This window comes from Tachysurus fulvidraco, chromosome 13, assembly GCF_022655615.1.
Source record: "Tachysurus fulvidraco isolate hzauxx_2018 chromosome 13, HZAU_PFXX_2.0, whole genome shotgun sequence".
NCBI classification, from domain to species: domain Eukaryota; kingdom Metazoa; phylum Chordata; class Actinopteri; order Siluriformes; family Bagridae; genus Tachysurus; species Tachysurus fulvidraco.
The window spans coordinates 15,037,768-15,061,003 of NC_062530.1; the positions used below are offsets into that span (position 1 = coordinate 15,037,768).

The 23,236-nt window shown below is 38.1% G+C and overlaps 2 protein-coding genes across 12 annotated transcripts; both read left to right on the forward strand.

Annotated features, from left to right (window-relative positions):
- tsnaxip1 (translin-associated factor X interacting protein 1) lies at positions 1–7,567 on the forward strand. 8 transcript variants are annotated; one of them, XR_003442874.2, is made up of 18 exons: positions 1–204; positions 611–671; positions 780–895; positions 1,131–1,257; positions 1,353–1,446; positions 1,545–1,741; positions 2,934–3,066; positions 3,162–3,319; positions 3,786–3,927; positions 4,423–4,550; positions 4,636–4,764; positions 4,850–5,008; positions 5,130–5,239; positions 5,852–5,975; positions 6,050–6,106; positions 6,226–6,537; positions 6,810–6,916; positions 7,014–7,203. XR_003442874.2 is itself a non-coding variant. In XM_027161355.2 (17 exons), exons 1-16 carry the CDS (start codon positions 155–157, stop codon positions 6,310–6,312), a joined length of 1,872 nt encoding a protein of 623 aa, XP_027017156.2. In that variant the 5' UTR covers positions 1–154; the 3' UTR covers positions 6,313–6,335; positions 6,810–6,916. The 8 variants fall into 8 exon arrangements, 7 of the variants coding, with proteins under 7 accessions (XP_027017156.2, XP_047678282.1, XP_027017152.2 ...); XM_027161355.2 differs by lacking the exon at positions 7,014–7,203 and having other exon boundaries at positions 6,226–6,335; XM_047822326.1 differs by lacking the exons at positions 6,050–6,106; positions 7,014–7,203 and having other exon boundaries at positions 2–204; positions 6,226–6,335.
- Positions 7,568–7,833: 266 nt separating this feature from the next.
- Positions 7,834–22,080, forward strand: nutf2 (nuclear transport factor 2). 4 transcript variants are annotated; one of them, XM_047822328.1, is made up of 6 exons: positions 7,877–7,989; positions 9,213–9,313; positions 12,629–12,750; positions 15,363–15,434; positions 17,117–17,215; positions 21,332–22,080. In XM_047822328.1, the coding sequence occupies exons 3-6, from the start codon at positions 12,652–12,654 to the stop codon at positions 21,443–21,445; spliced, it is 384 nt and encodes a 127-aa protein (XP_047678284.1). In that variant the 5' UTR covers positions 7,877–7,989; positions 9,213–9,313; positions 12,629–12,651; the 3' UTR covers positions 21,446–22,080. The 4 variants fall into 4 exon arrangements, with proteins under 4 accessions (XP_027017027.1, XP_047678284.1, XP_027017029.1 ...); XM_027161226.2 differs by lacking the exon at positions 9,213–9,313 and having other exon boundaries at positions 7,834–7,989; XM_027161228.2 differs by lacking the exons at positions 7,877–7,989; positions 9,213–9,313 and adding an exon at positions 8,114–8,818.
- The last annotated feature ends 1,156 nt before the right edge of the window (positions 22,081–23,236 follow it).

A 23,236-nucleotide genomic window follows, 5' to 3' on the forward strand; every position in this document is an offset into this window, starting at 1 on the left:
TCTTTGAGGTCCTCCGATACCATGGCAACCGCTCATAAACAATAACATCGTTGCGACGTAGCACAGAGTCTCAACATAACTACTCAATGACATATTGGATTTAAAGTACGATAAGATCATTCGCATTATTACATATATACGTTTAAAACTACTCATGTCTATAAAGAAGGACGTTCAGTTGCCTCCACTCTCAACGTTTGAAAGGTAAAGATAAATATTTTAGAAAATTACAGCATTGTATCTTTTAATAAATGCAAACAAGTTTTTAGGTGCAATGGATAGAAACGAACTCGTCGTCATATATTAGGAGTTTTCCTATTTTGTTGCTAATGATTCACAAACGATTCGACTCTTAGAACCGACTCTTTTAGGTGAAGGTTGAGAGCCGACAAGCATGTATGAATCAATCTTTCTTTCTGTCTTTCTTTCTTTCTTTCTTTCTTTCTTTCTTTCTTTCTCCTTTTTACTTTCTTTTTTCTTTCTTCTTTTTTCTTTCTTCGGTTCTTTGGTTCTTTCTTAGAATATATTCAAAACCACAATTCAATGCTATGGGTTAATGTTGAAAAGATTCAACGATTTGAGCAAGCTGTTCGTTTCTGTGTATTCTTAGCAGGCTTTCATCAAGCAAGGGGACTTCAGGGCAAGTGGGGTCTGTGTCTAAAATTTTAAAAGTAAGTCCCCTTTGTATGTACCCTACAGTATCATGTCTGTTCTGTCTGTTCTGTTTCACAGACCTTAGCTTACAGATTTCACTGTATTCTTGATTTAATTTCTTTTAGGTTACAGATGGATGTAGCTCTGGCTATCTTTCCACCTGGCCTGCCCATGTCAGCTCACAGGTTGTCGAGCACCACAGTCAAAAACACACTAAATCTGGAGTAAAGAAAAACCATGGGTAGATCCATAGTCTACATTTTTGCCTATAGAATACATGTTTAAAACAATCGGTGTATAAGCATTATGTATATAAACCAGAACCTACAGAGGATTAAATAAATATTGTATAATTCATAAACTACTTTACTGTATCAACCCACTTTTCTAGACATTTTATGTAAAATAACTCTTCACATCCTTCACACTATTAGTGCACTGATGGCACTTACCTCATTATGCACTTTGTGTCTTAGATACAGTGATGAATTCGGACGTACTGTAGCTAAGCCACGGTTCCTGGAACAACTGGAGTGTTATCTCAGGAGAGAACTGTTATCTTTAGACCTGCATAGCCCCAAACTCCAGCAGCTCAAACTTCAGGTTTCCACTTTATCCACAGAGACTTCCTGTAATATGTAGCAGAGCTGTGTTGTTTGACAGGTGTTAAATACTTGCTTTATATTTGCACTTTGAAGGCATACCGAGAAGTTTTTGACTATTTCATTGAAGGATTTAAAACTTACAAGCCATTGTTGTCGGCTATCAAAAATGAATATGAGATTACTCTAGGTACGTGCACATTTTCCTCTAAAAATAAAAGCATGCTTGGAGTTGATGTGACTAAGTAGAAGTACCTAAAATTACAAAAATTAAAAAAATCATTACAGTATATCTGCAGCAGCAGATCCAAGAGTTGGAGCCTCTCCGTGCCCAGATGGTGCTGCTATCTGAACAGTGTGAAGAGAAGATTCTGGGCCTGAGGGAGCAAGAGAGAGCTGAGATCACAGCTTTGAAACAGAAATGCCAACATCTGCAGCAAGTTGTTGGGAGCATGAAGGAGCACCAGAGAGCTTTGCAGACACAGGTTGGACATTTATTTGGCTTGTCTTCAGGTTAAACCTTTAGATGGTTGGTTGCCATTGGTTACTGGCTTTTTACACATGACATTAAGACAATCTTTGACAGGATATCTGTCCATTTTCTGTGGTGCTTATCTTACTCAGGGTCATCGCAGGGCACAATCACACACACTCATACACCTATTCACACACTATAAATAATTTAGGACAATTTACACCTGGAGCAGAAATTGGAGGAAACCCCTAAAGCATGGGGAGAACATGCGAACTCCACAGGAACATGTGAACTACACTGCAAAAAATAGAGTTTAGCAAGTGAAGATATCTTGATTAAAGAAAATATTTCTCATGATGAGATATTTATCTAGCAAATATAAAATCAGGAAACCTATTTTTCCATTTAAGAACAGTCTATTGAAGGGAAATACTGAATTTGCCTGTATCCCTCAGCTTACCATGATTCATGTAACACTGGTTCAGTATTATTTAGATGGTGGACTGTTCATCAGCACAGCAGTGTCATTGGAGTGATACTTTCACACCAACTGCACACACACTGACATGCAGCTATTCTGTCACTGACTTTTCTGTGCCAAGAATGATTCACCAGTAAATTATATTTATACCACATATTTGTTGAGTTCTCAAATGTGATTGGTAAATCTGCTGTTGTTTTCTCATTATAATACAGGGAGGTTTTGGTTAGGAGATCTGTTTGTTTTACAATTTACAATTTTACATTTTTCAGTTTCTCTCTTTATCATGGCATACTGTGCTCCATTTTGCCTTTATTAATCATGAAAGTGAAACAGAGGCTAATGAGCACTGTGTTTATTTCATTTTGTAGAACATCTGTAAGAAAAGCTAGTTCCTGCTTTCGCTTATGTCCGCTTGGACACAAGCGGACATAAGCGAATGCAGGAACTAGCTTTTCTTACAGATGTTCTACAAAATGAAATGAAACTATAAAATGATTCAAAAGCATGGCAGAGCTCAGTAGCTCTGATGACACTGAAACCACGTGTTAATATGTAAAAGAATAGAACTGTTAGATAATAGATTATTACATTATGTGCAGCCTAATAAGTTTGCTGTTTCTTTAATTAAATATTAAATAAATAAATTACAAAATGTGAAATTTAGACATTGCACAGCTCTAACACTAGAACATAATCTTCTCTCTTGGGTCTGTCACAGGTTTCATATCTAGAGGCGGACCTGGCAAGACAGTATGTGTTGTACAGGGAGGAACGTGACGCCCGCAGGCTGCTCACTGACAACATCAGCAGCATGAGCTACAGCCCACAGGAGCATGGTTACGCACTGGATGGTGATGAACATTGCATTACAGTTCTGAGAATTCAGTGTTTTTTAGCCAAATATTGATACTTTGAAAATAAATGTGGCTCTTGGTTTCTTATTTAGAGGACCCTGTGAATCTAAAGCTGGCTTTAGAAGTGTGTAGGGAGGATCTAAACAAGGCGCATATGGAGATCAACTGCTTACATGCAGAATATGGAGATGTGGTTCCCCGTAGAGACTGGGAGAATCTAGAACATATGCACCAGGAGAACCTCCTAAAGGTACGAGGCAATATGAGTCTCATATGAGTCATGTATTCCATTAAAAATGATAACCATTTCTACCTATTATATTTTAATATAAGTTTAAATGAACAGAAACCTTTTACACATTTATATATTATCCCTGGAGAGTAATTTACTTTATTCTTCAAAAAATGATACCAGGTTTGGCTATATTACAAAAAACAAAAGTTTTAATTAATGATATCACAAAGTTTTAATCAATGAAATCACAAATGTACAAAATGTATTTATCATGGACAGAAAATAATCCAAATATACTGTACAAATAGACCAGATTAGATATTAATGTGCCATCACTTACATGTAAAATTGCATAATTATGGACTAATCCTGACAGGACTGGTACTGTACAATACTGTACTTATGACATTTATTTACTGTGAAATGTATCATACTATCTTGTCATCTAGACTTGTTTGAACCACAGTTTTCCTTTTTTTAGCTGGAGACATTACAGTCTGACTTCAATCAGTTGAAGACGGAATATGACACATTGCTAAATTTACATCAGCAGACCAGCACACAGAGAAATGGCCTTCACAGAAAAGCCTCAACTCCTAGACCACAGTGGGAGCAGTGTGCAGGTATAGGGTTGTTCTCTACTTTTTACCTGATTGATAGATAGATAGATAGATAGATAGATAGATAGATAGATAGATAGATAGATAGATAGATAGATAGATAGATAGATAGATAGATAGATAGATAGATAGATCGATCGATCGATCGATAGATCGATCGATCGATCGATCTATTTATATTATATAAAAATTGTCGAGGTCCACTGGACCAACCTTGTTAAACCATGACTTCATGGACCTTTGCTTTGTGCACTGGGGTATTGTCTTGCTGGAGCAGGTTTGAGAAGGAAATCTTAATGTTACATGATACAAAGACATTCTAGATAATTACGTGCTTCAAAGTTTGTGTCAGCAGTTTGGGAAAATCGCATGGTGTCAGGTGTCCACAAACTTTTGGCATACAGTATAAATGTTAAATAGATATCTGTAAGATTAGAACATATTAACAAGATAGTGGACAAAGTGGACAAATTAAATTATATTGTTGTTTCATATAAGATATACTGGGTAGCGGGGATCGTTGTTCTGAGCTCTTTGAGGGTCAGTCCAGTCAAAAAAGACTGGAGATCTTGCTGAAGGAGTTGAGCAGCATGGGTCTGCGGCAGAAAGACTTTTTTACTGGACTGGTGAGCAACCTGCATTATACAAATACCACCTGCATCTTCTTATGTCTGGTTGAACTGCCAGTCATGAACCCTCCCTTCTCCCCAGGGTACTTCCTCTGATGTTCCCATCTACTTGCGCTATGAGGGGCAACTGAGGAACCTCAGACTGAAAAAGACTGATGTTGTTAGAGTTCTAAAGGACATATGGAGACAGAAAGCTTCTGAAGATGAGAAGGTAACATCCATCAATTCAGTGCCTGTGGGTATTAAAATATGTTAATGTAGGTGTCTGTGTATGTGTTGGTTATGTGCAAACACAGATGGATGAACGCAGTGATCTAAAGGAGTTTCTGCACCAGTATGTGTTAAAGCAGCATGAGGAGAGAGCAGGACAATGGGCTTACAGTCTGCTTGATGGCATCAAGCGTTTTGAAGAAGATGATTTCATTGGTCTCTTCTATGACATTCTCCAAGGCAAGGTTGGTGCTTTTATTTATTTTCCCAATTTCAATTGGTGGGTAACAAATGGAAAAATGATAATAATGAAAATGATAAGGAAATACTTCTTGAGCGATGACCATGAGTGTTGATATTCGGTAGGTGGATGAAAGTGTGTACCGTGGACAAACCCATCTACTGTCTCATCTGCTCAAGGTGCTCATACAGAGTGACACCACTGAGAGTGGATTGCTAAGCACACCCCAATTCAGGTGAAGTATAAGGAGCACTTGTTTATAGTTGCTGTGCTGTGATTCAAATTAGAATTTTTACATTTCTGGATTCCTCTCTAACAGAACCTATTCAACTGCAGTCTACAGGACATCGGAATTCTGCATTCTTTATTTTCAGTTATTATTAATTTCAAGTTGTTATGGATGTTCCACAGAAAATACGAATTTATTTTATTTGGTCCCTCCATGATTTTTTGTGACTTTTGAGGTCAAACCTGCTTGATATTACAATTTTATTTTTATTTATATATATATATATATATATATATATATATATATTTTACAAATTGTGGTGCAACCTATAGAGTTTCTTGGGATTTTCATGACCTGTCTTGGGGCAGATCTGCAGAATTAAAAAAATTGCAAGATTTTCTGGTCTTTGAGTGATTTTGTGTTAATTTTGGAGATCATAAAATCTGAATAATAAAAAGTGTAATAATTAGCAAATTGATGTAGTGTATGAGATATGAAACACATCATGTCCCTTTGCAGGGGTAACCCGGTCACTGATTATGTTACAACTGTACACTCTATCATAAGTTATTCCTTACATAATAAACCAACAGTTGTGTCTTTATTGCTGGCTTTCAGTGCAGCTCTGAGGACTGCTTTTCCTCTGAAAGGAGATCAGGATATAGAGGAACTGGTGCAGGCTGCTCAGTCAGAACTACAGACCAGTGGAGGAAACATTGCCTACCAGAGGCTGTACACAGAGGTGAGCTTTAAAATATGGAAGAAAAGGTTTTTGAGCTTACTCGCCTTTCATATGACTCTCATGTCAATTTACAGGTGTCTGTAAACATCTGGACAGCAACCACAATGGATTTGAAATGGAGCAATCACGATGTACAATTTCAGCTTTAATTCAAGGGTTTTTAACAAACGTATTTCATTAACTGTTTAGGAATTACTGAAAGATTATTATTAATACTCGGATGCAATTATTTTTCTTTCCCATGGTCTAGAAAGCATGGACATCACCAAATGAGTCTTTCCTTGATGCTGGGATGTTTTGCCAGGACTTTAGCTTAAGTTTTGTCTTCACTATGTGAAAAGCACGATTGATTGGGTTGAGGTCAGGTGATTCTGCCATTTAAGAGCATTCTATTTCTTTGCCCAAAGTAATTAAATAATTATATGTTTCTTAGTAATATAGCCTTTCAGTTTCCAGTCTTCTGTGGCCTTCCAGAACTTGGTGTTGAACTCTCCAATGTATTCCTTCTTATCGAGAAATTGTACATTTGACCACATCTAATTTTCTACAATATCTCTGATAGGTACAGGCTTTTTTTTTTCCAACCTAAAGATGATATCATTCACTTGCTTTGACACCTCTTTAGACCACAAATTGAGATTTTCCATGAACAACTACATTTGGAACCAACTACAGACCTTTTATCTCATTAGATTATATAACATGGAAACAGGCCACACCTAGTCATGAAACTGTTTTGTGTCACTGTCCAAATACTTGACTATATTTAAGGGGTACAATTAAATTATATACTTTTTTATTTATTCTGACCACCCAGTATTTTACTGTCTTTAGGACACAGATGGTAAGCAGAGTGATTTTCTGGATCTGGTAAAAAAGCAGGCTATTGCAGAGAGACACCAGTACATCAACCAGCTAAGAGAACAGCTAGGAGGCAAAGGGTGAGAGTCCATCAGGCTCCTTGTGACTGTTAATTGATGTCATTTCTTTCATTATTTAAACAAATTTAGGCTTAGTACTTAAGTGTTATTCTTGCAGGGAAGTGGGAGTGGAAGATTTAAAAGCTGTTTTCAACACAATCGATCCCACACTGGACTCTGAGACTCTGTACTGTTATTTGAGTACTGCCTTCCAAACGAAAGAGCTGCACAAGCACACACAGCTTTTGGACACTGAAGTTGCACTACAGCGCCTCTCTACAGCTAATGTAAACAGGGCAGGACCCAGGCCTCAGTTGGACTAATTCATTTACACGTTTCACATAATCATAATAAAACCTAATCAAGGAAATAGGAAGTGAATTCAAACACAACCAAGGATTCTGGACAAGAATTCAATTTTACAAATTTGTTTTCTCCAGATGATTTTTATGTGTGGCATAACACAATTTTGCTAGGGCCATGATGGCAGAAGAAAATAGCCAGAGACTGCTTGTGTGAAAATTCTATGAAAGCAGTATATGCTGGTATAATCAAACTAGCCCTTCTGGTACCAACATGATGCCGCATGATTGGTTCATTAACTAACAGTTTAAGTGGATTGTGAGTGTGTAGAAATTCTTTATAAACTATCAAATAAACATCTTTAATCTATCTGGTCTGGATTCTCAAACTTGTTGAGGTCAGGGACCCCTTAAACTGTAAAATGAATTGCATGGTACCCTTCAGAGATTTCTTCCATGAACATTATTTAAATTTGTACAAGAATATTTTCTGTTTTTAGAGCTGTAAGAGATTTCAGAACATATTAGGTTTAAAGTATTTAAAGAACTATTTGACTAAGACTATTTGGCACGGACCCCTAGTGGTCATGGACCGGTTAAATATCATATTTTCCACACATAAACCACAAGCGGTCTTGTGGTGCCCAAACTTATCGCCAAACTAAATCTCCCGACATTCAAGCGTGCATGCTGACTGCGCATGCGCAGAACACCAGGAGGCTCAGCTTCTCCAGCGCGCGCTGTAATCGCCATAACTGTACCCGAGGATAGCTACGGTTAGGGCTCGCGGAGGTAAGCTGTTAGAATTTAAATTTTGCACACCAGCCAATGCGCTTTGTGCCGGTTTATCACGTCAATAAATATATAAATACTTGTAAAATTGCTTTAAAAATAATTCTCAGGGGTTTATCCTGTCAGAAATGGCGGTTGGTGTGAGCTAGCTAGCTAGTTAGCATGTAGGACACGCCTATACTCTGTGAAGGGAGTGTTAACGGGCCGCCGGTGCCGAACGATGAAAGTCCAGTAGACAGCTCGAGTGACTCGGGTATATTTAGAAAGGAACGTGATTTGAGCTCCATGCCCCTATAGAGCAAAAGCCCCCAGTTAGCATCGAGCTAATGCCTCAGACTCTCTAGGTTTAGCACGAGCGCAATGAATCAACACTCGGCTAGCTAACGTTAGCTTCACAGCGTGCTCGTGTCCCAGCTCAATAGAGCTAGCTTATCTGAGATGTTTATTCTATCAGCTTCCGGTTAGAAACAAAACTTTAACGTATTCATTCAACTCTTACAGCTGAGTACAGCTTTATTTTGCTAACGCTAACATTTGGGTCCATATTTGAACCAGCTAAGGTTAGCATGCTAGCTCTGCTGTACAGCATGGAAAAGCGAGCAGATTTTAGCGTTCAAAACATTTACTACGTGTCTGACTCTGTAAGTTACTTTCAGTCGTCTTTAAGAATCACAAAAATCACGGTGAAAATATAAAAGTGGCCATGTGGCACTTCGACCCCGTCTACACACACGGCCTTGTAATTCTGGAGAAGGGCGTGAATTACTTTAATGTGATGAAACGGTCATAACCGCCCATAAAGCCTGAATAAGTCAACGCCACACTTCAGGTAGGAACAGTGGGAAATGCGTTCATTTTTGCTAAATGATCTTAGAGTAACAGCATAACAAAGTTAGTCACATTTCTTCTATATTTACACACACTTGCTAAAGGGAGGATCCCCAAACATGTGCCCAACCCTGTAAAGTTTATATTACGGAAATTAATATTTATACATATCAGTTATGTAAGATGTATTTTCGAATTGTATCACCATACATTTAAAAAATATGGTCTAAATTCTTGGACAAGTCAAATACAAAACCAGGTCAAAACCCTGACATTTCATGCTAACAGCTGACTGTTCATTTTCTGTGTATTTGATAAAAGACACGATTTTAGTGACGCATGCAATCAACAGCATGATGAGCATTTCCCCATTTTCTCTGTTAATTCCCATTCAGCGACCAGCTCTTCCCAACACACCACAGCGACTAACCAGGAGGCAGAGGGCAAACACACACTTCCTCAGAGACGTGTGCAGTCGCCCACCACGTCTTTCAAAGTGCTGTTTATAATACACCACAGAACAACATATTCCTCATATGTGAACTCCCAAAGGCCTGGGATTGTTTTGCGTTGCTCTGATGGACGCAGGAGTCACACTTTTTTTTTTTTAACATTAAGTGGCCATAGCAGAATTTACAGTCTAGTGGTGCATCCTAAATTGCATACTTGCACTGTTTTACGCCATTCTGTCTAAATAGTGTGAATGTTGTGTTCACACTGAAAATTCTAGCAAGAAGTTTGCTTCTTGTACTCAAATGACGCACAAATGTAAAAAATACACAGTATACAAATCAGCCTACTGATTTTTGGGGTATTGTCAGTTGATGTGTTGAACGATTTTCTGATGTCTCTTTGGGGCTCCCCCAACAGGTGACGTTTGAATTGTGATTTCTTAATTCTATGTAAACAGATCTAAAAATTACTTTCTTGATTGATTGCATCAGAATAATCCTTTGATGCATTCTTCAGATCCCCACTCAAACTTTAGTTGCTACTTGCGTTTAGTTGACCATTACTGTTTGCCACACAAAAATGAACGTCTTTAATTTTATCCTGTCATATAAAATCTCTTGGTAAATGTGTACAGAGACATTACTGAGAAAAGAAAGGAACTAGCGAAGTTCATTAGTGAATGCGTGTATGTGACTAGTATGGTTTGCTATTATGAAGTCTAACTCAACTAGTTGTCACACTTTATTGTGCTATTTTAATTGATTTGGAACTGATTATTAGTAGCCATGTTCAGTTATTGCTTTTTCCCGTCGGAACTGAAAGTGCTGGACAATGCACACCTGCAACTGACAGTCATAGGGTTTTCTGTATGTCCACAAAAGACAAACTACAAGTGACTTGCTGGTCTGAGTGCAGATTAATATTTTATTTTTAATAGTCAAATATTTTATTTTAAATAGTTTTTTTTTCCATGGTTAACTCCTATTGAGTCACAAAACCAGGATAAAATAATGACTGTATAGATTTTAACAGTGGATCTTTAGTGAAAGTAAAATTTTTCTCTTATGCAAAGTATGTGTATTTGGAGATTTCTGAATAAAGCACATTGCAGACTAACACACTTAAAGTTCAGTAGAATATATTTCCTGTAGCTGTGTGTTAAGATTGTTAACCATTTACTTTTAAACAGAAGGTAATGTGCTGAATAGCTAAAGCCTTTGTGTGTAGCAGTGATGGGCAACACCAAGCTGAGGTAGCTGCAGTGAAATTGCCATCTGTGGATATGTTAAAAGAAATGGCTGGGGTAGGTGTTATAAAGCAAATTCAAGTTGTCTGAAATGCATTCTTGCCATCATGTAACTGTCTTGTATAAAAGATCAGACAGGATATGAATGGGTACTGTAGAGTTTTTGCTAGGGCTGGGCGATAAAACGATAATGGTATGTATTGCGATTGACGTGATCGATATCAATATAAAAAGTGTTCGATTAAACGTTTGATGTTTTTTATTCTTAGAAAGGTTGAAGAAAAGAGGATGCGAAGCAGGTTTGATTGCATTAACAAAGGCACTCACACTCTGGTAACCTAGCAACGTAGGGAGTGACACGCTAACAGCCAATCATGTAACAGTATCAAGTTTGGTTGCGCCATATCGTTGTCTTGTGCTGGTCTGCTGGATTCTTCTTCAGTAACCGGCGAATGATAAGCAGAAAAAGAGCACCGCAATGGTAAATAAAAGAGGAATTGGTAAATAAAAGAGGAAATGTCAGCTCGCCAGTATGGCAGTTTTTTGGATATTATAAGTCTCACCGTAGTCGGACCAATGTTGTCGGCAAATTATGCAAGACCAATTTTTCTATGTTTATATTTAACACTTTGCACTATTTTATTACTTATCTATTTTATTTTGCACCTTAAATGAGAGATAAAAAAAAAGAGATAATTGTTAAGTGTGTTTTGTGACTTTAGACTTCTGTTTACATTTTAATTATTTGTGTTTTCCTGGTTGTTGACATTTCTGTCTTAATAACTGAGGGGATTATGATCAGAGGAAGGTTAAGTTTAAAATAATGTTTAAATATAATATATTTTTCTCCTGGTCCTTATTTTAAATGGGTCATAAAAAATATCAATAATTATCGATATCAACCGATATGAAACACTGATATTGTGATACAGTTTTCAGCCATATCACCCAGCCCTGGTTTTTGTATGTCTGCATATCGGTGATTCTGAATCTGTAAAAGCTAATTAATACTAATCGTGGCCAGATTGTGTTCTCGGCTGCTTTGTATAGTGAGTGGTATGACTAATAAAAAGATAAAAGCCAATGTACTTGACTTTAGCAAAGCAAATGAGGTTGTAGCTAGTTGTTGGTCTTTGCAGACCTGATGGCTTTGACATATAATCTACATGACCAGCTTGATACTGTAATTAATGGTGCTTGCAAAGCATCATTCTTATCTTGCATACTAAGATATTCTTCCGGACAAAAATTCGGCGCATAACTTTTCTCACAGCTTTTGTCCTAGACCCATGAATAAGGTGTCAAATCGACCGGCTCATTGAGAAGAGGTGTGCTATGACTTTTATAAGCGATCCAACCAACGATGTTCGCACAGCGGACAAAAAAGCAGCCAAAAAAGTCCCATAGAATTGAATGGGAAATTCCTAAAATTTCACCCTAGCAACCGAGTGCCGAGATTTGCCACGTGCTAGCATTCATTCAAGCACCATTCACATTTTCTTCAGGAAATGTACATTCTAAGTTACACTTACTATAGCAATGCCATGAAGAGCCACTCTGACATAAATCCCATCATTATAAACATTGTGGCTAAACATTGTGATAGCAATCCATGAATCTTTTATGTAATGTGCCATAATTGATGGCGGAAGAAAAGTAAACCCACACTAATGGTTGCTTAAATCTTCAAATAAATAAATGTAAATAATAAGGGTTACACTCTGAGCTCTAAATTCATTGATGAACAAGCAACTAAAATTTAAACCTAAAAACTTTGACATTATTATGCCATGCAACAACTGTGTTGAACATTACATTTGCTTTGCTTGCAATTAATAATGCGGCTTAACCAACAAGAAAACCATTGTGAGCAACTTAAATTCCAGTCTCTAAACATCATTAGTATGCAGATTTTATGCTCTTATTGCAACATCTGGATAATTATTGTGAATTGCAGCTACATGGTAAAAAAGAGACCTGACCGTGACTGAGGAAAAAAGTAAAAATTCAGGGCAGTCAGCAAAATTGCAAATGTGCTTGAACAACTTCCAGCAAGGAGCTGTCAAAGATCAAATGCCATAATATGTTGTTCATTGCTGCTTTCTCCACCAGTGCCTGTAGCTGGGTGAATCAGGATGGGAGACAAGCCGATCTGGGAACAAATAGGATCCAGCTTTGTTCAGCATTACTATCAGCTGTTTGACACAGACAGAACTCAGCTTGGATCAATATATGTAAGTATTGCTGCATATAGAAGTTCGTTACATGAAGGAAGATCATGCAGATCATTTTTGTTATTTCTTCACATTTTAACAATCCTGTCACTCGCCATTATTCTGTATTTCCACCATGTTTCTTTTGTTATAGAAAGACGTAATTGACCTATGTTGGTGGTGTGTTGTCAGCAATGGATGTGTTTACAGTATATTATCATATCTATGTGTCTTGTCATGCAGACAATTTATGTATGTTGCCATGCTTTTAAAGGCAGGGTCTCCGATTTTTGAAAGCCAATGTTAACATTTGAAATCACCAAAACAAACACGCCCTTAACCCAAATGGGTCCCACCCCTGTATTTATAGCTCCGCCCACACATGAAACCCAGGCAACTAATGGACGAAATGTGTCTATCAGAGCTGAAGGGAAGAACAATACAATTGCAGATAAACAAAGAAGCAAAAATGACACACAAGCATAATCATACAAAGGCATATATTCGTTCTGTGTAACAAAGCAAAACAAACGTTACTCACCTATCGAGAAGGAAAAAAGCGCCTCGGCGTCTTAAGTAAAGTTGGCCGCATATTCACAGAATCGAGTTTCCCGAGTCAATAACTCCTGAGCTAAACGCTGTTACTAGCAAAACATGGTTGTAGCTGCAGCTCTACATTACTACGATAGAAAAGGTGTTATTTGTGTAGTAACAGCATTTAGTTCAGGAGTTATTTACTCGGGAAACTCGAATCTGTGAATTTCGAACTCGAACTTCCCGCTCCTTCAGTTCTCTCCAGCGCTGGAAAGCTGATCCTATATTAACACGTCCTACTTCTTGCCTTATCGTAAGACATTCTTCGCTTTCTTTCTTTGTTTATATCTTATTTTTCGAAACCATTTTCTGCTGTCACACATGCGCACTGAACACTCTCTCCGCCACATATTGACAAGACCCGCCCCTTTCTGCTCATTGGCTACTTGTTTGTTTTGATTTTTTGATTTTTGTTTACTATTCAGCCCGACTCAGTTTTCTAAAGCATTTCTCAAAAATCGGAGACCCTGCCTTTAAAAGTGAACATGTAAACTATGCTTGTATGCAGTCTGAGTAATGCTGCATCATATCATTTTCCTTCCATTTTGACAGGAACACAATTTCTAGGTTGTCAAAGCTTTTGTAATATGTGAATTATAGGGTATTCATGAAACTGCCATAAGACATCAAAACAAACTTTGTGATACAAATGGATCATCTTCAGCTCTGTGGGAACAAGTTCATAGCCACTAGTTTTTTATTTTATTTGCATACTGTAATATGCAGAGCACCAGCTTCTCTGCATAGAAAAACTAGTTCAGTTTTTTGAGAACATATGAGAGTGCATTTGGCACTTATGTTTGTTCGTGATGTTGCATTGGAAGCAATGTCTCATACATTCTTTTCCTTTATTAGCGCTTGCCAGCTTGTACTGTTTTTAGCTGATAGATAATTAGATCTAACTGGAAAAGAATTACTCTGATCATATGCACTACAAAGAGCCTGTAAAACCCGGGTAAATTGAATAATGCAATAATCTGCTGCCAGACCATATTTTCACATCTCACTTTAATAAAACATTGTTTTTTTTAGTTGCTTGCCTGAGTAGAATGCTTGTTATTGGCATGCTACTATTTACTACTACTACTTATTATTATTATTATTATTATTATTATTATTATTATTATTATTATAAAATTAGTAGAACTGAAAGCCACTAGATGTACAGCATCACCTGTTATGTGCTGCAAAGATAAAGAAATCTCCAACTACTGTGTGAAGTGGCAAGTGGAAACACCATCATGATTATACACAAGAAGAATAAACATCCATCGTATTCGGAGTTTAAATATTTTCTACAGTTGCAAACTTGACTGACAAAAGTAAGTGTAACGCCTCTGATAGCAAAGAGTGTGTTCTGGTTAGCAAACCACTGTTTCACCTTTTACATAAAGCTGGCAGTGGAGAGGAGAAAGATGTGAGACAACACAAATGTAGCCTTCTGTGTGTCAGATGAATAATACGGTGGTAGACAGCACTAAATGAAGAAGCATACAGAAGCAACCCGCTCACTGTAGAAGCCTGTAACTTACAATGAAATACTCCTCTCCAATGTAGGTGCTGCAGTAATGAGCTCTGAATCTGTAACATCTGCTTGTTTCAGTCTCAGCAAATTGATTGTGACGGAGATGCCACATGCACAGCACCCAGTTAATGGCGTTTAGACAGGCTGTAGTTCATATAGATAACACTCTGACCTTTTGAGAGCTTGCATTTCTGATGTTTGCTTTGTTTTCATTCATTTCTCCTGACACTAGTTTGTTCAATATTGTAGTACTACATTTGTCATGGCTACTGCAACGATTTATCTGATTTATTACCAGGAGCATTTTTAAAGCTCTACATACCCTGAATATAAATTCATAAAAAGAAACAACCTGTTCCACTTTGTTTGTAAGAAGAATTGCAGATATCTTGCGAAAAGGTTCACCTCTATCTGTCTGTTGTCTCTTGTTCTATTTTCTCTCTGCCGCAGAGCTTGTGGCTACTGTCACGTTGGTCTATCCGCTCATTTCCCTGACCGTGTTTTCTTTTTACAGATTGATGCATCATGCCTTACGTGGGAAGGGCAACAATTTCAGGGAAAAGCAGCGATCGTCGAGAAACTCTCTGTAAGGATTTATTGATTGATTTGATGCTAGAATACACTTTAATGTGTAGCCTGTTGCAGGAGTTTTAATACACCATGTGCACAATTATTAGGCAAGTGATTATTTTGACCATCATTTTTTTATCCATAATTTCCAACTCCAAGCTGTATAAACTTATTGGATTTACTGCATATCAGGCGAGTTGTATTTGTGTACGAGGGAGGGTGTGGCCTAAGGACATCAACAACCTATATCATGGTGTGTATAATTATTAGGCAGATTCTTCTCCTCAGGAAAAATGGGCCAAAAAAGAGATTTAACTGACTCTGAAAAGACTTTCAGAGGGATTTTGGGGCGTGATCACAGAACCATCAAACGCTACCAGGAACCCATTATCCTCCAGTGCTGCCATACTCCACAACAACAACCTACCAGGAGTGTCAAGAAGTACGAGGTGTTCAGTTCTCAGAGACATGGCCAAGGGAAGAAAGGCTGAAACCCGACCACCTCTGAACAAGACACAAGTTGAAATGTCAAGAATGGGGCAAGAAATATCTGAAGACAGATTTTGTGGACTGATGAGATGAGCGTGACTCTTGATGGACCCGATGGATGGGCTCGTGGTTGGATCACAACAGACACAGAGCTCCACTTTGACTCAGACGGCAGCAAGGTGGAGGTGGGGTACTGGTATGGGCAGGTATTATTAATGAGCTAGTTGGACATTTTCGGGTTGAAAATGGACGCAAAATCAACTCTCAGGCCTACTGCCAATTTTTAGAAGACACTTTCTTCAAGCAGTGGTACAGGAAAAAGTCTGCATCTTTCAAGAAGATTTTTATGCAAGACAACGCTCAATCACATGCATCAAAGTACTCCACTGCGTGGCTGCCCAGTAAAGGCTTTAAAGTGAAAAACTAATGACGTGGCCCCCTTCTTCACCTGACTTAAACTCTATTGAGAACTTTTGGGTCCTTCTTAAGCAGGAAATTTACAGTGAAAGTGCGGTGCAATGAAGGTGAGCTGTGGCTGGACAAAAAGTTGATTCTGGCCAGATCAAGAAACTGACTCTGTGAATGGAAGGCTTGTGACTGTTCTCAAAAAGAAGTGTGGCTATATTGGTCACTTTGGTTTTTTTTTTTTTTTTTTTTTTTTTTTTTTTGTAAATTTTGAGTTTGTTTATTATTCTCACTTCAACAGGTGAAAATAAACCAGTGAGACAGGAAAATCTTTAATTTAGTTGCATAATAATTCTGCACACTAATAGTTGCCTAATAAAGGTGTACATATAGATATTCTCTTAAGAAAGCCAAAACTTCACTTTTACTACTTAAATGTTCAGGTTTGAGAGTGTGTTAACATTTTGGATTGACCAAGATCACCGTGTTTGTACAATAACAAAAGTAATCCTTAAAAATACAACTTGCCTAATAATTGTGCACACGGTGTATATGGATGGCTTAAAAGCATTTGACTAAGTTTGGTTACAGGCAAATTGTGCTCCACACCCTGTTATATTGTGATGTCTTGTGTATGCTTGGAGCTGTAACCAGCTGAAATCTTCCATGAGTGACGCAGCAGTATCAAAAAATATCTCCCTGCATGTCATCTCTTAATAGGAATAGTGAATTTTGAGTAGATATCAGGTCTTTCCACACACCTAGCAAATGTATTTGAAGGGAAACTTTTTTTTGTCTTCTCAGAGCCTGCCCTTCACAAAAATAGCCCACAGCATAACAGCACAAGATCACCAGCCCACTCCTGACAGCTGCATAATGAGTATGGTAGTAGGACAACTAAAAGTAAGTATTGAACTGGCTTTGTGTCTCTCTGAAATGGGTTTAACTCAGACACGGGACCTCTTTGTTGGGCCGATTAGAATTAGCCTTGCCAGCCGCTATACTGGACTTTTTTTTCCCCCCACCAAAAAATTGCGAATACAACTGAAGCGCTATTATTTCAGAGCTGTAGTGTGTGTATTCATGTGTGTCAGGCTGATGAAGACCAGGTGCTGGGCTTCCAACAGACCTTTCTGCTGAAACATTACAGCAATGCCTGGGTTTGCACCAACAAGGTCTTCAGGCTTGCTCTGCACAACCTATGACCTCATGTTCTGTGTGTAAGGACGTGTGCTATGCTTGTGCTCAGTGCGCCTGCTACTAAAACGATTGTCCTGGGATGTGTTTAGAACTGTGTGGTGGTCATTTTGTAAAATCGGTTACTCAATGTTTAAAATGAACTGTTTGCTCTGTTTTGTGAAATTCCTTTTCCCTAAGTGCATGGTATCAGTTTAATAACAATCATAACATTTTGCTAGACAACTGACAGGGGACAAATTAACCAGGCAGACATTCTTCAAGATCTATAATGATTTAAAAACTTCTTTATATATACAAATAAGATTATTTTATATGCTAAGGAAATAAAATTATAACTGTCTTTAGTGAGTGATGTGATTTTTCAAACTAGCATAGTATAACATGCAATGTAGGATTCAAGAAGACATAAATTGTCATAGCATTAATCAAATGAAGTACTTTACTGCCCCTTTAGCACTTTTTACCCATCAGGTCTGAATAACAAAGCACTTTGTCTAAACCAGTAAACATTTGAAAATATACCACCCGTCTGCTTACTTTATAGTCTATAGTTAGCCATTAGGTTTTCACTCAGGGATCTGTAGCATGTCTGTTAGAAGGAACTATAAATCAGGAGTGCAGGTTTTCCCCCACTAAAACAAATCTATTGAAGGTTTCAACAGAACTAGTTAGCTCTGAAGTTGTGAAAATGCCAACAAATTGTTAGTGTAGAAAATCTGTTGAAATGTGACTAATTCTGTTCATACACACAAGTTTACCCCTTGCTGAATCTGTAAAATGTTAACAGAAAAGAAATTCGAGGGATCTTTATAAATTTGTTTTTGTTTATTTAATGCTTATATTTGTGTGTGTGTATATACAGTTTCATGCAAAAATTTAGGAACCCCTGACAATTTCCATGATATTCATCTGTAAATATTTGGGAGTTTGGATCAGCAATTTCATTTTGATCTATCATATAACTGAAGGTCACAGTAATATTTCAGAAGTGAAATGAAGTTTATTGGATTAACAGAAAATGTACAATATGCATCGAAACAAAATTAGACGTGTGTGTAATGAAACAAATAAATGTAATAGATTAAATGATATTTCAGTCAGATTGTCCTTTAGGGTGTTATATAGATGCATGCTAGGAACTTTACAGTGCACTTAATAAAGACCAAGAAAATCACCTTCAATAGGTGGCTAAAATAAGAGTATTTTTGTACTCAGCAAATTAGTGTAAACATTCAAATAATTGATAAGGGAGAGATATTCTCACTCTTTCATGAAACAAAGCAGCAGAAAATCTGTTAACACAATGACCACTTGATTAATTGTCTGCATATGGCTGTGAAAAGCTACTCACAGTGGTAAAGCATGTTTATTTTATACACTGCCTAACCAAAAAAAGTCCATACATCACCACCTGGATAAAAGCAAATAGAGAAAAGCCTTCCATTGGACAATTACTGCAGTGATCGTTTCAACAGGCTACAAGTTATTTAAGCCTAACTGTTGCAGTCAATAGCTTCTCATTTCAAAGTCAACCATGTCAGAAGACACATCCAGTATTCGTGGAAAAGATGTTACTCTTATTCTCGATGTGGTCGGAAAAAATCTTGAAGGATCATGACCACCTGAAGTTTTAGTGAAATTAAATCTTAAAAAAAAAAAGCAGCAGCAGCAGAACTCATGGCAATGTTTAATAGCGAAAGTAAGAGCATTTCTGTATCTACAGTGTGAAGCAAACTCAAGGGATTTTGACTGAACAGCTGTGCAGCCTTAAGAAAAGCATTTAATTTGTTAAGGAAGCATAAAGATTAGAATCTGGAACAATGGAAAAAGGTCATGTGGTCCAATGACTCCAGATTTGCCCAATTCTATATTGGGGCAGTGTTGTGATCTGCGGATGCTGTGTTCAGCAACAATTATGTGCCCAGTGTGGCGTCGATCAGTCTGTGGCACTGCTCAGGTGTTATGAGAGCCCAGGTTGCTCTGATAATGGCCTTCAGCTCTTCTGCATTGTTGGGTCTGGCATATTGCATCTTCCTCTTCACAATACCACATCGATTTTCTATGGGTTTAAGGTCAGGCGAGTTTGTTGGCCAATTAAGAACATTGATACCATGGTCCTTAAACCAGGTACTGGTAGCTTTGGCACTGTGTGCAGGTGCCAAGTCCTGTTGGAAAATGAAATCTGCATCTCCATAAAGTTGGTCAGCAGCAGGAAGCATGAAGAGCTCTAAAACTTCCTGGTATACGGCTGTGTTCACCTTGGAGCTCAGAACACAGTGGACCAACACCAGCAGTTGATATGGCACCCCAAACATCACTGACTGTGGAAACTTTACACTGGACTTCAAGCAACGTGGATTGTGTGCCTCTCCTCTCTTCCTCCAGACTCGGGGACCCTGATTTCCAAAGGAAATGCAAAATTTACTTTCATCAGAGATCATAACTTTGGACCACACAGCAGCCGTCCAGTCCTTTTTGTCTTTAGCCCAGACGAGACGCTTCTGATGCTGTCTGTGCACTTCATGCTTCCTGCTGCAAACCTTTGTTGTTTATAACATAGTTTCAGTGAGGATTTATTTCTCTCTCTCTCTCTCTCTCTCTCCCTCCCCCTCTTTGTGAGGGGGGGGTCTCCATGAGATCAGACTTGTCCATCTCACCCCACAGATACTCGATTGGATTGAGATCTGTGGATTTTCACCTTGAATTCTTTTGTCATGTTCCTCAAACCATTTGTGAACATTTTTGAAATGTGGCAAGGAGCCTTATCCTGCTGAAATAGGCTACTGCCATTAATCAATACTGTTGCCATGATTTTGTGTTTTTGGTCAACAACAATGTATTTAAACATAACAGCAGAATATTGCAGAGAGCACCACCAGTTGCTTTCCTTGGACCACTTTTGGTAGGTACTAACCCCTGCTGCCCCTTTTCCACCGAGGCAGTTTAAGTGCTGGTTCGAAGCCAGAGCATAATTTAGAACCAGTTCTTTCTTTTTCGACCGCCAAGGCACCGGCTCTGAACCAGGAACCACTTTTACTTTACCACAATATGATACATTATCAGCACACATGATAGTAGGTAGCTACATGCTAAGGCTAACTTTTTCTGTGTTAATGATAAAATAACATTATGTACTTTATCGATTACAACCTCCGTTTACACAGATTACACGGAGCTGCACGTACATGTTTTATTCGCCGTGTTTGGATGCCACTGTATGTTCTCAAAGCCATGAGCATTTACAGTAAAGCATCATCCGCCATTGTTGTTGTGTTTGTGTTTGCCGCTGCTGCACTAAAGTTGCTGGGACACGTGACACGTATACAGTGACGTCACACTCGGCGCTGTAATTGCTCTCTATCTGGTGGAAAGGCAAACCGGTTCTTAGAAGTTTTGCCAGTGGAACCAGTTTGAACCAGCGCTAGCTCTAAACCAGCACCCGGTTCTTTCCGGTGGAAAAGGGGCATGCATGCTGGGAACACACCACAAAAAACCTGCTGTTTTTGAGACACACTGACCCAGTGTTCTAGCCATCACAATTTGGCCCTTGTTCCTGGGATGCAGTGATTGTTACCTTCCAAGTATAAGAGATGGTTTTTTTTATCATATCTCTTTGCTATGCTTTCTGCCTGATATATGATCTGTATATGTATATGAACATTTGTGTTGAGAGAATGCAGTCTTCTGTGGCCTTTTAATGCGTAGACTTGAAAATAAAGACATTAAAGTGGTTTAATCAAAATGATTGTTTTGCTGCAATAAATAGAATATTCTGTTTCTATAAATCATAACTAATCCTGCTGATCTGTGTTTTTGTAGGCAGATGATGATCCCATCATGGGGTTCCATCAGAGTTTCATCCTGAAGAACATTAATGATGCGTGGGTGTGCACCAACGACATGTTCCGCTTAGCAATCCACAACTTTGGCTAAACAGCACCACAACTGTTGGGGAAATGGGGGAAGGTGGAGAACAGGGCACATTGCCTCCAGTGATGCCTGAACCTCAGGCTGCCCTTCATTCATGTTTGAGATTCAGCACCGGATTCCAAGAAGTCAAGTCACAGATAACACCCAGGCACATAGTAGCGCCTCTGCTCCAGACAGGAGAAGCGTTTCTTTGCTGAAAGCCCACATATCCATCAAAGCGACCCCTTTCCCCTTTGCTGACGTGCATGATGATGGCGAGCTCGAATATCAGAAGACACTGACTTGGGGGAAAAAAGACATATTAACATAACTTCTGCCAGTTACTACTATTTACATTTTAGTTTTTGAGTTTGACTACGAATTAACTGTCTTAACTGCCTTTCTTTGCTTTCGTACTATGTGTTCTCTGCTTGCTTTTAGAGTTTGCTTCTTGGCATTTTTTTTCTTCTTTCTTTTTCTCTTTTGAACATTGGAGCCTCCCTTCATTGTGATGTCAGGTTGCTCTAGCTATCCAAAGAAACGTTATACACCCCCCAAATCCCCCCCACACCTTCAAACCAGTGTGCTTCTCACCTTCTGCTCTGTGACAATAATTACCAAGCCACAAGACACAATAAAACCTTTTGACTTTTTCTTAACCATTGCATCATCTTGTTCCTCTGACTCTCTGGTCTTACATCTTGTCTTTTTTGCTTATGTATAACCAATCTCTTTATGCTGCTGGAAATCATTTTGGCAACAGCATTCCTGAATGAAGAAAAGCAACTGAAGAATCTGGTCATCTTTATCAAGAATCATTTGCCTAACTTGCAGAATAAGCCATTTGTACTTTATGTAATGGTCTTATTTATTATAATGGAGTATACACACTAGTTTTTCTATTGTAGTTTGGATTTCTATTGTAGTTTGGATTTGGATTTCTATTGTAGTTTGGACCTATTGGATTTGTTTTGCATGTGTTAAAGGTATAAAATCAGTATTGGGAACATTTAACCTGTAAGTTATACATCAAAATCCTTGTATGATTATGATAATGATCGTGGACTAAAGAAGCCGATAACATTTTGGAGCTCTAATGGTCTTTTGCCCAGGGAAATATTTTTTGTGTTTCTTAGAAAATATTAGTCTAAATATGCAATCGTCATTTTTCTATTACTGCAAGCTCTCTCTCTCTCTCAAGTAGATAATTGTGTAGGAATATTTTAAACATAAAACACCTAATATTTTGCAGGGTGAAATATCACTGTGACACATTCTGACACCAACTCACCAATAGGCCTTATCAAGTAATATTAAGACAATATTTTATTGATTTGATTTTATGTAAGTTCAGTTTGAAAGTAAAGAAAGGCTTGAGGGGGAAAAAATAATTTATTGCTCATGTTTACAAGAGCAATAAGGTGATTTTAAGGTTTACTAGGAAGCTGCTTGTATTGGCATGACTATGACTTTAAACAGAAACTCCCTTCATTGTGGTTTATGTCCTCTTACTTAAGCACTGGAGTATTTAAAGAAGTGTTTCTGGAACTTCGGATAAAAACTGACGTGATTCGGATAAGCGGTAGAAAGTGAGTGAGTGAGTGATTTACAGCCAGACTTATTGAAGTAACTTATGAAATAAAGGAGATCAAATCCATGCATGATGGCACTGTTTGTTTTTATAGCAATATCGTGCTGTTGAATTGAAATGGTGCTTTTGTACGTGTTCTGGGATTAATTAAGCACTCGATAGGGAAAAGGTTTTTATCAGTACATTAGGAGAAAAGCGGTTTATATGCTAGGACGGCGGTGGGA